The 14455-nt window shown below is 35.7% G+C and overlaps 1 protein-coding gene across 1 annotated transcript; it reads right to left on the bottom strand.

Moving 5' to 3' along the window:
* Positions 1 to 1436: 1436 nt before the first annotated feature.
* Positions 1437 to 11956, bottom strand: LOC134850953 (eyes absent homolog 2-like). Its single transcript, XM_063866783.1, has 11 exons — positions 7790 to 11956; positions 6818 to 6876; positions 6107 to 6543; positions 5840 to 5870; positions 5402 to 5586; positions 4523 to 4612; positions 3732 to 3916; positions 3214 to 3297; positions 2464 to 2830; positions 2155 to 2266; positions 1437 to 1770 (listed from the first exon to the last, which is right to left on the bottom strand). The coding sequence occupies exons 1-11, from the start codon at positions 8273 to 8275 to the stop codon at positions 1467 to 1469; spliced, it is 2340 nt and encodes a 779-aa protein (XP_063722853.1). The 5' UTR covers positions 8276 to 11956; the 3' UTR covers positions 1437 to 1466.
* Between the last annotated feature and the right edge of the window lie 2499 nt (positions 11957 to 14455).

Below are 14455 nucleotides of genomic sequence, written 5' to 3'. Positions count from 1 at the left end.
TTTTCAAACGACCCAAATTTATGGTGGGAAAAGAGCGAAAAATTTTCAAGCAAAAAACTCTACAAATACTCGACAAATACTTGGATAAGAGTCAATGGATTCAAGTAAATCAGAAAACATTGAATTTGAAACTTTCCAAATTCAAAGAAAAAAAGATCAAGTTGAAGCTCTCTAAACTTCGAGAAAATTTTATGATAAACAACTATTTAAAAAAATTGCCCAAATACAGAAGTCTGGATCAATAAGTAATTTCATATGTCGCTGGGAAGCCTGAAAAAATAAAATCAACTTTGGAGCCTAAAATATTCTTGTTTTTTTTTGCACCATTTCCTTCTTTCTGAATTGAAGTGCGTAATTTGCCTTCATTTTAGCAAAAAAATTAATAGAATTTAAGAAGCAACCACAAATCAAACAGCAAATGATCTAAATTTCCGTGAAAAAAATCTAAGACTTTTTCAAGAAATAAAGTATAACGAAGTTGGAAAAGAGCGAATGACTTGTTTTTTGAAATAACTTCGATATTCAGAAAAAAAAATGTGTGGATTTGTAGCACTTCGAATTGCGAGAACAATTTTCGATCACACATTTTTTGGTAAAGAGGCGAAGCGGAGCTTCGCATCACTTGCGATACAAAATTGTATGACTACTACCAGCAAATGAAAAGACAAATCAAAATCTGAAAAAAACTTCAAAAAAATCGTCTAGAAGACAAGTCTAGAATATTCGAAAAATTTCAGTTTCCACTGAAATAAAACTTCTGGGATTTGTCGTCTTAAGCGTGGGTGTAAGCACTGCACTAAACACACAGAATTCTCCTTAAATTTATAAAGAAAACAACTTTCAAAAAATTTAAGAACAGCATGGAAAAAAATTTTAAAAAAATAGCAAAAAAATAGTCATAACTTCTTGGAACTCAATTACTTGCCCAACACTTGAATCCGCTGAAATGTCTTTTTTTTAATTTGAGTAAAACATACTCAAATTTTAGCCACATTTGGCGCTGCGACTAAAAAAGCAGGCAAACAGAAATCCGACAAAGATTTTGCGCTTACAAAAAAAACCATTCCTGGCAGGATTCGAACCATTGACCTTTATATTTTTAGGCAGGTGCGTTACCTCTACGCCAAATGCGCGAAGTAACATCTGAACACATTTGCTGTTCCATAGTAAAGAGAATGAATTGAAATTAAAGAAATCAGAAGCCAATATTTCGCTTTGATAACGCTTGCTAATATCTGCGGGCAACTATTGGTAACCAATTTTAATTTCCGACTTAAAAAGGCTTGCTAAAACACTTATTTCATCTGCAGCGGATCCTTTCAACAAGACCCGCAAAATCAATCAGTGACTGCTTTTCATTTCCTGGCTTTCTGAAACTTTTTCTTATATCTAGATCAAAAATATTTTTGGTTTAAAATAAAATAATTAAACTTCTTGATATTCATCGTTTATATCTTCCATATAAATTACATATAATCTAACTCAAGAGCTTGCAACATCGCAATATAGTCTGGGTGACTGGATATTCTCCAAAATGGCATGTCGAGTACTTTGGCTGCCTGTTCCTCGTCTTTACCATCGCCAACACATACATAGCTGCACTTCCGTCCGAACTTCTGTATAATTCGTTCAAAGCATTCCTCCTTGCCTATTTTGGACGCACTGTAGATGTTGTCGATGTCTAGAACTCCGCTGAGTCCGTATAGGAGGACTTTTACAACTGCCGGGACCAGTTGAGTCGTGGTCACCAACACATTGACCTGGTTGCACCTGAAAACAAAAATAAAATTTCCTGAAGAGTAATTTTCATTTTCTGTGATTGGATAAGCATTGTGAACCCCTCACAGAATATGATTTTTTCACGGAAACCATTTGACACCATGAGTATTAAATCTTTCGCTTAATTATTGTGTTATTGATAAAAACCATTCATCTACGAGGGGAAGGACTAACATACGAGCTGTTCAGCTCATTACGGTGAACCCCTGTTGTGTCACTTCATTAACAACTGCAATTTTCAAACACTATTAAGGTCTCAAAACTGTTGCATCATCCTCAAGCTATGAGAACGAACCATAGCGTTCGTTAAACATTGGAATGAGTGACTATTTTGCTTACTGATGTCACGAATGCCGAGAGTGTAACTAACTGTACCTGGATGAGATATGGTTGAGTGCTTTGAATGCATAGGAGTGCCAGTTGTCAGTGTACTGTTCTATTTCGCTTCTCAGCTGAAGCCACTGCTCTCTCTTACTTCCCATCAGACCTAGAAAACATAAATATTTCGACACTAGTAGGCTGAAAAAAATTCGAATCGCATCAAAAATAAGAATACATATCAAACACAATATTTGAGCCATGCTTTTTAGAGCCCTTTCATGTTTGAGTAAACTTAGCAACTTAGATGATTCGACTTCTCAGTTGAACCACCCAGCACGAGAGAAAAAAAAGCACAGGACTCACTTGTGATATTTGGTCCTCGGTACGCATTATAGTTCTCTTTGATCTTCCTATACCGATACGATAGCTTCCTCAGATAATCTACACCTCCTCGCACCGCACTCGAGGTACTCGGGATACCCAATCCAGACCCCGCGACTCCCGATCCCGATCCTCCTACTGAAGCGGCGGCCGCTGCTGCGACTGACGACACGAATCCATCTGCAGCGAAGTTGTAGTTGCTTAGATCGATTCCGTTGTCATCTGAGACGACGTCGTCAATGTGGATCTGATCGCAGTCTTCGAGGTCGTTGAAGAAGAAAGACATGTCTGCCACTGAGAAGATGAGACTTTCCATTGCTAGCCCAAGCTGCACACCGCGGGCGGAGTCCTATAAAGGATAGCAAATCTAAATTGTAACGCCTCCTCAACGTATAGACTTCAACATTTTACAGTTAGCTTCACTTTAATAGGCATGTATTCAACTTCAGCAATTCTCGTTTAATGCCCAAAAGGTTATTTATAAAAAATATTCATGTCTATTCTTCAAATTGCATTGGTAAATAGACAAAATAAACTTCTTGTAATTTTTACAGCCTCAATCTTTTCACGGAAAAGATTTACAAAAATTTTATTTCGAAACCATCTTAAATTCAAGCTAAAGAAACCATCTTAAATTTGCCTACATATATTTAGAAGGTGATTTTTTAACACTAAAATCAGAATAAACTATCGTTAGAGATTAGCTTATTTCAAAAACCTTTTTTTACTTGCCTTCCCAAATCGTTGAGAGTATGTTCCAGTCAGTAACGAGTGAAATATAATTAGTGTCTCGTCCAAATCCCAGATGAAAATTCTCTGAAACAAACATTAGAGATGAGGCAATTCTAATCGAACAATGGTTCAAACGTTGGTTCAAAAAAAAACCTATCTCAAAATCAATTTTCACTGTTTTGGTGGTATAATGAAACTCACGCCTATTTTTTCCCAACCTCAAACTCCATCATTCACCTCGCATAAACATCTAACTCCTTTTTGTCTGCTCAGATCAGGTGTTCAAAAATGCTTTGCAAAACAATCAAACATTCAGAACAGGGCAATAAATTCGAAAAACAATTGTCATCGGTATCACCCAGCGTGAGCAGAAAGTTCTGCTAAATATTTCAGCACTCGCAGGTTAGGAATTCTCGAAAAGTTTAAAAAGGGGCTGATGACTAACAACTAGATTAAAAATATCGTAATACATGTCCCTCTCCATACTTTAATTTCCGCGAAACAATTTGGGAACTAACATCATAGTTATGATCTGGCGCAGGTGATGAGCACTTCTTTGATTTCTTCAGAGTGTACTTGTGATTCTTCAGGTAACATGGCTCTCTCGTCCTGGTTGTGGGTCCCCCCATCAACGAGTGTCCAAATCCAGCAAGTGGGGAAGGAACTGCAGCTGCATTCAGAGCATAGGCTGTAGCAGCTGCATCTAAAAGATCAAATATACCATCTATCTTCAATTTTTAAATACCCTCCAGGCAAGCAGATTTCAAAATGAGACAAATATTACCGCTAAGCATTCCCTAGTTGGTCAAAATATATTTCGTTGAAAATCTTATGTAAAATTTGAAATTATGCAGCAGATTTTCAAAGAAAAAATACCTTGACCAAATAGGGCATACTTTGCGGTAATATTTGTCTCAGTTTGAAATTTTTGGCTAGAAATCAACCTATGCTGTAAACCAAAAAACATGCATTCAAAACTACGCACTGGTAGCTCGATGTAACTTTAAACTGTGCAGTAGATAGAAGGCTAGTTCAGAGATGATCTCAAGGGATACTTGACGTCTACAAAGTGATTCAACTGTTACATGATGATTATATATTGTGCTTCACGCATCAAACAAAAAAGATGTCAAATCAAAGTATAGCAAGTATTAATACAATATTTACGTTCCTGAATCAAGAAGATAAAAAAAACAGGTATATTTGACTTATTTAAGAGTAATAACTTTATTAACTAAAATAGCTAAGTTTCCAATATAAAAGCAGTTTCGCCAAAATAGTAATATGCGATCGCTTTAATGGTTCTTACCTCCGTATGCGGCTGAGTAGTAATGATGGTATGCTGAGATGTAGTCGGAGACACCAGGACTACCTGCAAAAGGTCCACCAGCTGACGCTCCTGGAACAAAAACACCATCCTCAGACCTTTCATTATCTTACAGAGTATATTTTGAACCGAACAATGACCATCAATTTATTCTCAATTAATTACAAATAAATCATGAGAAAACGTTCAATCACATGAAATTGTGAGAAAAAATTAACTGAAGGCGCATTGCAAAATAAACAAGGTCAGTGGCGGTTTTAGAGGGGGGCTGGGGGGGGGGGGGATTTCGAGCCCCCCTTACGGATTTTAACAGTGAAAACGAGCAAAGGGGGGACCCTTTGAGGTTTTTAATAAAAATTATATCAAAAATAAAAAACATATGACTGCGAAGCGGGGAAATTGGCGTCTCCGACTGAATTATTCCAGCAAGCGTATCAAGTTAACATCCTCCCCCCCCCCCCCCCCCCAAACAGACCAAGTTAAGTTCCTCCACCCCAGCGGTAAATTTAAATAAAATTTGCTAGGCGCTGCATGTAAAATGCTCGATTCTGATTGGCTGAAAATTCCCAACTTAGAACCAAGTTTACATCCTCGCCCCTAAACTTGTTTAGGGGGGAGGATGTTAACTTGGTCCAGCTTTTCAACTAATTATGGCGCAAAGCCGTTGAGCAATGGTTACGACGCAAAAGGACGTGAAAGCGTCTTTCGGATGTAGCAGAAGAGAAGATGCATTTCACATACACAAAGAAAAATTGAAGACCTTTCTCAAATATTTAGAATTATTTTCTTATGTGCAAAAAATTACTTGGCAAAAACGCCGATCGCTATACCGCCTCAGCTAAAACCTAGCGGAATTATCACCTGTAGCAGAATATGGCGAATAGAGAGCAGCTGCTGCTGCGGCTGCACTAGGATGGGCGTACTGTTGGACCATACCAGGGGGTGAAAACATGCCCACCACAGAGGCACTTCCTGTGCCAGTTGAAGCCACAGGGGGGCCTCCAGTTTGACCAGTTGCAGCTGAAGCCAACAGCTGGGAGTATACTCTGACAGAAAAAAAAACAGATAAAAAAAATTTGTCGATAATACAGAAACTTTGGAAATACTTTCATTAACTCAAGAATAATTTCAAAGAAAATTATAGAAAATTACGAAAATCACTTTTGTTAGTCTCATTTAGACATGTAGATATAATGTTTCTGTCTGGTTGCAGCTAAAGCAGCTCATTCAATCTATATTAATTAGCCCTATAAAATATAATTTGGGTAATTGCTTTCGAGACAAAGAAAGTAGACTTACGATGGGTAGTATTGCATGGACGAAAAGTTTTCTGAAACAAAAAAATTTATAAGTCTTTTGAACTTTTGGTATTGAGGAGCGTACTAGCTTTCCTTTCAGAAAATGAATTTAAGTACACTAAAATAAAATAAAACACCGAAAAAACTACATTCCAGCGTAACTGTAAAAAACTTCACCTCGTTCATTTGCACTTTGAAACCATCAAAAAATGCGATATTATTTCATTTTTGGTTTAAAAATATTTACATCAACTGTCAGCTAACTTACCATGTGGTTCGTGTTTAAGACCAGATCCACCTCCCATTAGTTCTGCCTGTTGAAACATACTGGTCGCTCCTGGTGCATACTGCGACGACACCTGAGACGGGAGCATCTGATTGGCTGCCATTATAGCCGATGAGTCATAGCCCACTCCCCCTAAGGGACTAGTCGGCCTTGAACTTCTCTCCTGAAGTGACCCCAAAAGTCCAAGATTTTCCATTTCCGCCCCCTGCAAATTGTTTCCGACTTGTGATTTATTCTCGTTATTCAGGTTCGCTGCTTGACTTGGCGGCGAGTCATTTCTGCTCACAGTGATATTGGCTAGTGCAGTTATTGGGGAGTAGTAGTAAGAGGGGTTCGTCCCGTTGTTAATCGGCCGGAGGAATGATCGATCAGCACAATTATTCGGGTTGTTGTCTTCATTGAAATCGTAATTACCAGATCTGTAACAAAATTAATAGGTCAGAATTCGAAAAAAAATGTATGATGATGTGAATTTGTATTTAGGATTCCCCATGTGCCACTTGGACCATCTCTTCCCACACCCCCATGAGCCCAACATACTACATACTGCCCCCCCCCCCCCCCCCTTAGTGAACTAAAACCATTTTGCCTTAATAAGCAGCGAAGATATCGTCATCGATTTTGCGTCATCGAACAATGTCTTTTGTCATCACAACACATTGTTATCATTATTCATTCAAAATCAGAACTTACTGGCTACTGCTGTACCCCATTTGAACTTCTTGACTCGGATTAGATCTGAATCTCTTCGCCTGAAATCATTTCAACGATTAAAAATCACATTACAGTTAATCAAATCGGGATATAATTTGTCCCATTTTGCAATCAGTCGATACAACTTTTTAAACTTGTTCATAAATGTTCACAAGTCACTCAAGTGAAATAAACCCAGACAAATGATTTGTAAAGATCGGATAATCAGATGGGAAACTGATGGCCATCTTAACAATTACGAACTCAACCATAAAATTACACAAATGAAGGCAAAGTTTTTTAAAAAGCAGAAATTAGCTTAGTCTCAATTATGGGCAGTCAATTATCAACCCCGAAGTTCGGAAATTGCAAAAGCATGCATGCAATATGGAAGGAATTTCACGATTTAAACAAATTGGAACAAAATTTTGAAAATTTTTTGGAATTATAATAATTTTCAAAGTTAGAGGACGAAATAAAACTTGTCAAAACGAAAAAAAAGATAAGACGAGGAGTTCGCATGTGGAAATGAAGATGCAAAACGGTATAATGTTTCTGTGGCAACATTTGATCACGGGGGTTTCCGGTAGCACCCTGTCAGACGCGCAACTTAAGTTAACTATGTTATAACTTGATATGTGCTAAGCTCTACCATTCGATACTCTACAGAGATCTAGAATGACACACACTAGACTTATGTTACAAGATCAAATTTATTATTACTCTCCGACTTTTTTGTTTCTCCTTCTGCAAAATAAGACGCAAACTTCTTATGACTTTTGTTTCTCGTTCTGGAAATAAAAAAGAAAAGTTAATCAAAACTCTCATAAGCAAAAAAGGCCGTTTCTTAATTAATCAACAATATCGCATTTTAAAAAAATATTAGTAACACATTACGAAAAACCTCAGAGAGCAAGTCAAAAATCAAGTTTGAGGGGGGTAATCAAAATGCATTTAAAAAAAATGAGCTACCTGAAAATAGAGATCAGCTTCGGATGTTCCGCCGTACAAGTCTTGCTGTCGTGCCGCATCTGCTTCAGAAGCCGACAACCCCTGGTTCGTTTCCACTCCCGACTCCGAATATCTAAGCAACTGATTCCCTGCAAACGGATGCGAGTTTGAATCTGATGGATTTATCGAAGCAGAAGTCTGGTGAAAGACACCTGGCGACAATGATGCAATTCCTTCTCTGCCCAAATTTGCACCTTGGTGTGTAAGAGCTCCCAGCAGCTGACAATTTGCTTGCTTCTGGTCGTAATAGTCTGAAGCAGCGACACGGCTCGGATTTGAACTCGAGACCTGTCGATTGAAAGAGGAAGAATTTTGAAAGTTGGATCCGACATCTGAAGAATTGTGGTTGAGACTACTAGAAGTTGATACTTCTGAAACTGATCTGTCGCCACTATGGACGCTGTTGCATTCTGGGTGCAAAAGAGTATTTGAGACGCTCGAGTACATTTGAGCGGTTGGGTAGACTTTCCAAGGTGTCTGTTATCGTCGAAAGGTACTTCGTGGGTGTGGAATTTAAGTATTAGAAATATCCTATTGCGCTGATAGTTCAGGCAATCACAGTCTTCGATTTAGCAGAAATTCATTTATTTCAGGGCGAGAAAAATTCAAGTCAGGCTACTCTCAGATTGGCCTGAGAATAATTACAATTTCGATAGGGATGAAATTGCACGAATGAAATTGCTCCTTTCAATTAGCCAATGAAATTGGAGATAGCGGTTGCATTTATTTACCTTCTTATCCCAGAATCTTTTCTTATCCTGGCGTTGAATAGATTTTAGTCAAGAAAAGAATTATTTGGAATGCAATAACAATATGGAAAAATGTGACGGAAATAATCCTGCCAGCACTTAACAATTCGATTTGTTAGCAAGGGGAAATAGGACACCCCCTCTCCCACGAAATTTGTTCAGCCATTTAATCAAAAGTTAAATAGCCCTCAGGTCCGTTCCGACATACTTTTCCCTCTTGATTAAGTCATAAACAGCAATCAGATTTGAAAGTATACTTAAGCACAGCGCCGCGAGTCAGGTACTAAATCAGATTTAGACGATGTGAATTAAGGTAAGCTAGCAATTGATTCGATTAGTATTAGTTAAGTTAATTGGACCAACTCGTTTTGAAGTCCTGGCTAGGCATCAAAATCAACACAGCCGGAATTCAATATGTATGTATCATAACTTACGTTACTAGCTTCACAAGGATTTTCAACTTTCCTTGAGTATTTTCCCTAAACATTTAAAAAGTCGGAACAATAAAAATATCATATTTCGCCATTTAATTAATTGCATATATAAAGATTGGACAAATGACCCGTTTTTAATAGATTGTCTCTCGGAAACTTTTGGCAATTCGCTCATTCAAACGTTTTTTCGTACGCTCATTCAAACGCTCAATTTTCGTTTTTTATCAACTGCTCTTGTAAACTAAAAAAATTATGAAAGAACAGTAAATTTAGAGAAAAAAGGGGCACAGGGAATTAATTAAAAGCCAATAAAGGGAGCCTACTCGGGGCAAAAAGGAATAAGTCAGCATCTAAATGGAAACCCGATATTAGTGCCCAATCCCACTACAGAGAGAGACTCTCCCTCGCTAAGTCAAATCACTCCCACTACTTCCCCCGCCACAATGGATCCCGCACCCCTCTTTAAATCCGCGCCAGGGTAACTCGATCTTCCCTTCATTTGCAACTTCCCCCTTTCTCACAATTTCCCCCGTCGTCCATTTTAGCTTTCTCAATCACTACTTAGCACTCAATCTATATATAAAACATGCTCTTTCCATACTAAGTTGACAGAGAAAATAGAGAAAAGTGTAAATTCCAAGGAAATCAAATTAATCAGATAGTTTTTTTTTCACATGGTTTTATCGTCAATCTCCATATTTGACGATAAACTGGCCGTAGATACAAAGTTGCGACAAAAAACGAATTTTGGCAAAATGCTGATATGTTTTTTGCCAGCGACCGAAAATTAAATCATCACGCAAACAGAAGCAAAGAAAAATTTACGTTTGAAAGCAATCGAGCATCTTAAAAATCCACAATTGCAACTATCAATACAGAGACGAAGCAGAGCTTCGCACCTTTTGCAATACATCACAAACATATCTGGTAAGCTAGCCGACAAAAAAAGACAAGGTCGCTAAGTCGAAAAAATCGTATTTTATCAAAACTTTCATATCATTATCTAAACTACGCAATATGAGGCTACTAACATAAACCGAGACTCTTTGAGCCAAAGATCCCCCTAAACAAAAAAGGAAAAAAACTTGAATAATATTTAAAACCGGAGTTAGAACCAAGATAATTTACAAATTATAAGCAAACAAGACAGCGTATTTATGATGGAAGCATGTTCAAAGTGGGTCTGTGGAAGACGAAAGGTATATTCTCGTGGGAGTCAGAGATGATGAGTCCTGAGAAACTTTCTACACGTAAAAAATCTGCTAAATGGTTGCAATGTCCTTGTTAATCGCAAGGGTAAAAAAAAATCAAAAGATACAATTTAGTTAAAACAAGGAAAGCTATTATTTACAGCTTAGCGAATTGACTACACGTGCACGCAAATCAAACGAATTTAATGTTTTTTAAATAGTATCTGTCTTCAAATTACCTTGAGAAAAAGACCGCAAAAATGAATAAAAATTACTTATTTTAATTCGAAAGTTATCAAAGAAAAAAATAAATTGCAAAAAACTTAAAACAAAATTTCAAGGAAGAAAAAAACCAACGATTCAGACTCATATCATACACTAATCAATGGATCAGATAACCCTATCACTCTATAATCAAAGTAAACAAAAAGACCAATCAGACAGCTTTAATCAATGAATTAATTATTTTCAAGTTTTGGGAGAGAAAAAAAAACAAAACAGCGAGACAAACAAAATAAACTTCATAAGCATATAAGATCAATGAATCATATATTCAAAAAATCTATTAAATTATCAGAACAATTAGCCGCTTCTGTAGAAAAGTCATTCGATATAATTCTTATTAAAAACGCATCAATTGACAAGAAATAGGACATCAGGTATTCAATAGATAACATTTACAGAGCTAGTAAAAATGATTTCAACATTTACTTATTTGAGCTAATCAGTTAGAAAAAAATCACTAACCTTTCTAATTAAAAACTTAGGGAACGAAAGACAATCTCCGAATCAGAAAAAAGACGAACAAACTAACAAAGGCACAAAACTGAAGAGAAAAATGAAATAAAGCAGTCAATTTCAATCATTAAAGTAAATTTCGAACAAACGTTTTCAAAGATCCAGAAAGGAAAAATCAACGATTCAGATTCATATAAGTAATCAATTGATCATATGTCCCTATCACTTCATCATCACAGTAAAAAGACAAATACAGCAAAAACACTTCAAACACAGCACAAATCAAGGATTTATTTATTTATTTTATTTAAGGATAAAAATAAATATAAATCGCGAGCGAGAAAAAACATAGGCAAAAAAGATCAATAAATCATCAAACTTCGGAAAAACAAATTACTTATGAAACAGGAAGCAAAAATGAATAGAAAAAGAGAACAAATTTTTAATCAAAAAACAAATTGCAAATAGTTGAAAACAAATTGAACGCGATTTCAATCTTTCTGTAAAAGCATCCGATTTTTTCAAGAATTGTGCTCGGATAAAATTCAAAAATTAAGACTCCTACAGCTAAACAAATATTCACTAGTCCTGAACAAATCATCTTTACAGCAAAAAAAACTAGACAGCAAAACCCTTCATTTAAATTCTTTCAAAAACTGAGCAAGAGAAAAAACAAAACACAGGACCGAGAGATATTTTAGTTCACTATCACATATCCTCCTCTATATCACACAAAAAAAAAAGCACAAAAATATAATTACAAGACCAGACAACTTCATAAACTGAATGAAATGCTAATCAGGTTTTGTCAAAAAATGAGTGAAAAAGATTCAGGCTCATATGCTAATCAAACGCTCACATTTTCATACCATTTCATCGTCACGTAAGGAGCAAGAAAAAAAAACAAAAAGGAGTACCGATAGAAGTTTCAGTTCAGAAGCACTTCAGATCATTGAATCAACTACTGCAGAAATATAATCAGTAATAAACAGAATATCGCAAATCATATAATCAAGAAAATCTACAAATTTGCCAAAAAAGTTAACCAATTCTGTAGAAAAATTACTCGGTACAATGATTATTAACAATGGATCATTTGAAGAGAAAAATGACATCAAGTTTTCAATGGATAAGCTTTTCAGAGCAGGCGAAAAGGATTTCACCCTAGTCTAATTTGAGCAAAGCATTTATTGGTAATCAAAATTCTTTGAAAACTAGGAAACAACAGGGAAACAGCATCTAAATCAAACGAATCAAAAAACTTGAGAGCAGAGATCTGAAAAAAAAAATGGGTAAAAAAGCAGGCAATGTCAATAACTGAACGAAGTGTCAAGCAGGTTTATTCAAAACTGAAATAAACAAATTCAGACTCATATAGCTAATCAGATGTTCATATTTCCCTATCATTTCATCTTTACAGCCAAGAAAAGACCAGTAGGATAGTACAAATCACTAAGCTAAGTAATTTCAATTTTCGAGAAAGTGAAGAAAAAACCAAGAGGGATAACCGATAGAAATTTCAGTTCAGAATCACAAAAAATCACTGAATCATCTAATGGAAATATAACATCCTGATAAACAATATCTCACAACTCATATAGTCAAGAAAATCAAAGATTTATTCCACTACAATTAATGGCATCTGAAGAAAACTCAATCAGTATAATGATTCATTATGAAAGATCAGTTGAAGAGAAACATGATATCAGGTTTCTGATTATAAAACATTCAGAGCACGTAAAAAAATTTCAACTATCGTCTAGTTTCAGCTAATCATTTATTGGTAATCAACATTCTTTGAATAAAAACTTGAAATCAACAGGGAAACACCCTCTAATTCACAAAAAGCGAAGTAAGAATAGAGCACAGAATGGAAAAAAAAATTGGAATGCAAGCAGTTCCACTTAGTGTCTGAAGTGCAGACCACTTCGTTTTAAAATTTGGAGAAAAAAGACTCAGAATCGTATAGCTAATCAAATGATCATATGTCCCTATCATATCATCATCCCAGCAAAAAAAAAACAAGAAATCACAAATCCATGAGCTAAATATTTTCAAGCCAGGGAAAACACAAAAGGGAGGACAGATAAGAAAATTCAGTTCAGAAGAACAAAGATCATTGAATCTTGTGGAGAATTAACATCACTGATAAACAGTATCTCGCAATTCATATAATCAAGAAAAGATATCAATTTTATCCCACTACAATTAAAGGGATCAGTGGACAACTCAACTAACACGATGAATTATTATCATGGGATCAGTTGACGAGAAAAATGACATCAGGCAAAACAAAAATTAAACAGCACAAATCCTTGAGCTAAGAATTTTCATTTATGGAGCCAGAGAAAAAAACAGAAGGGAAGACCGAAATAAATTTCAGTTCAAAAGCACATAAGATCATTGAATCACCTAATGGAGATTTAGCATCACTGATAAACAGTATCTCGCAAGTCATATAATCAAGAAAATCTATTATTTCATTCCACTACAATTAATGGCATCTGGGAAAAACTCAATCAGAAAAATGATTTATTATCAAGGGAACACTCGACAAAATATGACATTAGGTTTTAAATGTATAAAACGTTCAGAGCCTTCAAAAATTCACTATTGTCTGATTTCAGCACATCATTTAATGGTAAACAACTTCCTTTGAAGGAATACTTGAAATCGACAGGGAAACATCCTAATTCACCAAAAGACGAAGAAAAAATGGAGCAAATAACTGAAAAAAAAATGAAAGCAAGCAACTTCACTTACTGTCTGAAATTCAGACCACGTCTTTTCAAAATTCAGGGAAAAAAGACTCAGACTCGTATAGCTAATCATATGTTCATATGTCCCTATCATATCATCATCACAGCAAAAAAAAACAATTAGACAGCAGTGCATTGATTTCAATAGCTGAATGAAATGCTCACCACTTTTTCTCAAAAATTTAGAAAAAACTCAGACTCGTATATCTAATCAAAGGTTCATATGTCCCTATCGTATCATCATCATCCTAAGTATCTCGCAATTCATATAATCAAGATAGCATGTCATTTTATCCCACTACCATTAAAGGCATCTGAAGAAAACTCAATCAGTACGGTGATTTATTATCATGGGATCATTTGACGAGAAATATGACATCAGGTTTTGAATGTTAAAATGTTCAATTTTTGAACTATCGTCTACTCTCGGAAAATTATTTACTGGTACTGAACATCTGTCGAATAAAAATTTGAAGCAACAAGGAAGCACCATCTAAGTTACAAAAATCGAGCACAAATTTGAAACAAATTTGAAAAGCAGACAATTTCGATAACTAAATGAACTGCTGACCACGTTTTTTAAGAGCTCAGGAAAAAAGACTCAGATTCGTATAGCAAATCTTGAGCTAAGAATTTTAAAGTATTGAGCCAAAGAAAAATTAAAAAGGAGGACAAAAAAAGAAATTCCACTTCAGAAGCATATAAGATCATTAAATCATCTAATGGAGAATTGACATCATTGATAAACATTATCTCG

The sequence above is a fragment of the Symsagittifera roscoffensis genome, chromosome 7 (assembly GCF_963678635.1).
Source record: "Symsagittifera roscoffensis chromosome 7, txSymRosc1.1, whole genome shotgun sequence".
NCBI lineage: Eukaryota > Metazoa > Xenacoelomorpha > Acoela > Convolutidae > Symsagittifera > Symsagittifera roscoffensis.
Note: the sequence above shows the minus strand (reverse complement) of the source record. Positions and strands in the feature narration are given on the sequence as shown.

Excerpts from the sequence above, each read along its gene's own strand:
- LOC134850953 (XM_063866783.1), bottom strand. The coding sequence starts at position 8,275 with ATGTACTCGAGCGTCTCAAATACTCTTTTGCACCCAGAATGCAACAGC. Across the intron at positions 5,871-6,106 it reads TCTTAAACACGAACCACATG|AAAACTTTTCGTCCATGCAA; the intron begins GTAAGTTAGCTG and ends TTTTTGTTTCAG. Across the intron at positions 2,831-3,213 it reads ACTCTCAACGATTTGGGAAG|GACTCCGCCCGCGGTGTGCA; the intron begins GCAAGTAAAAAA and ends TATCCTTTATAG.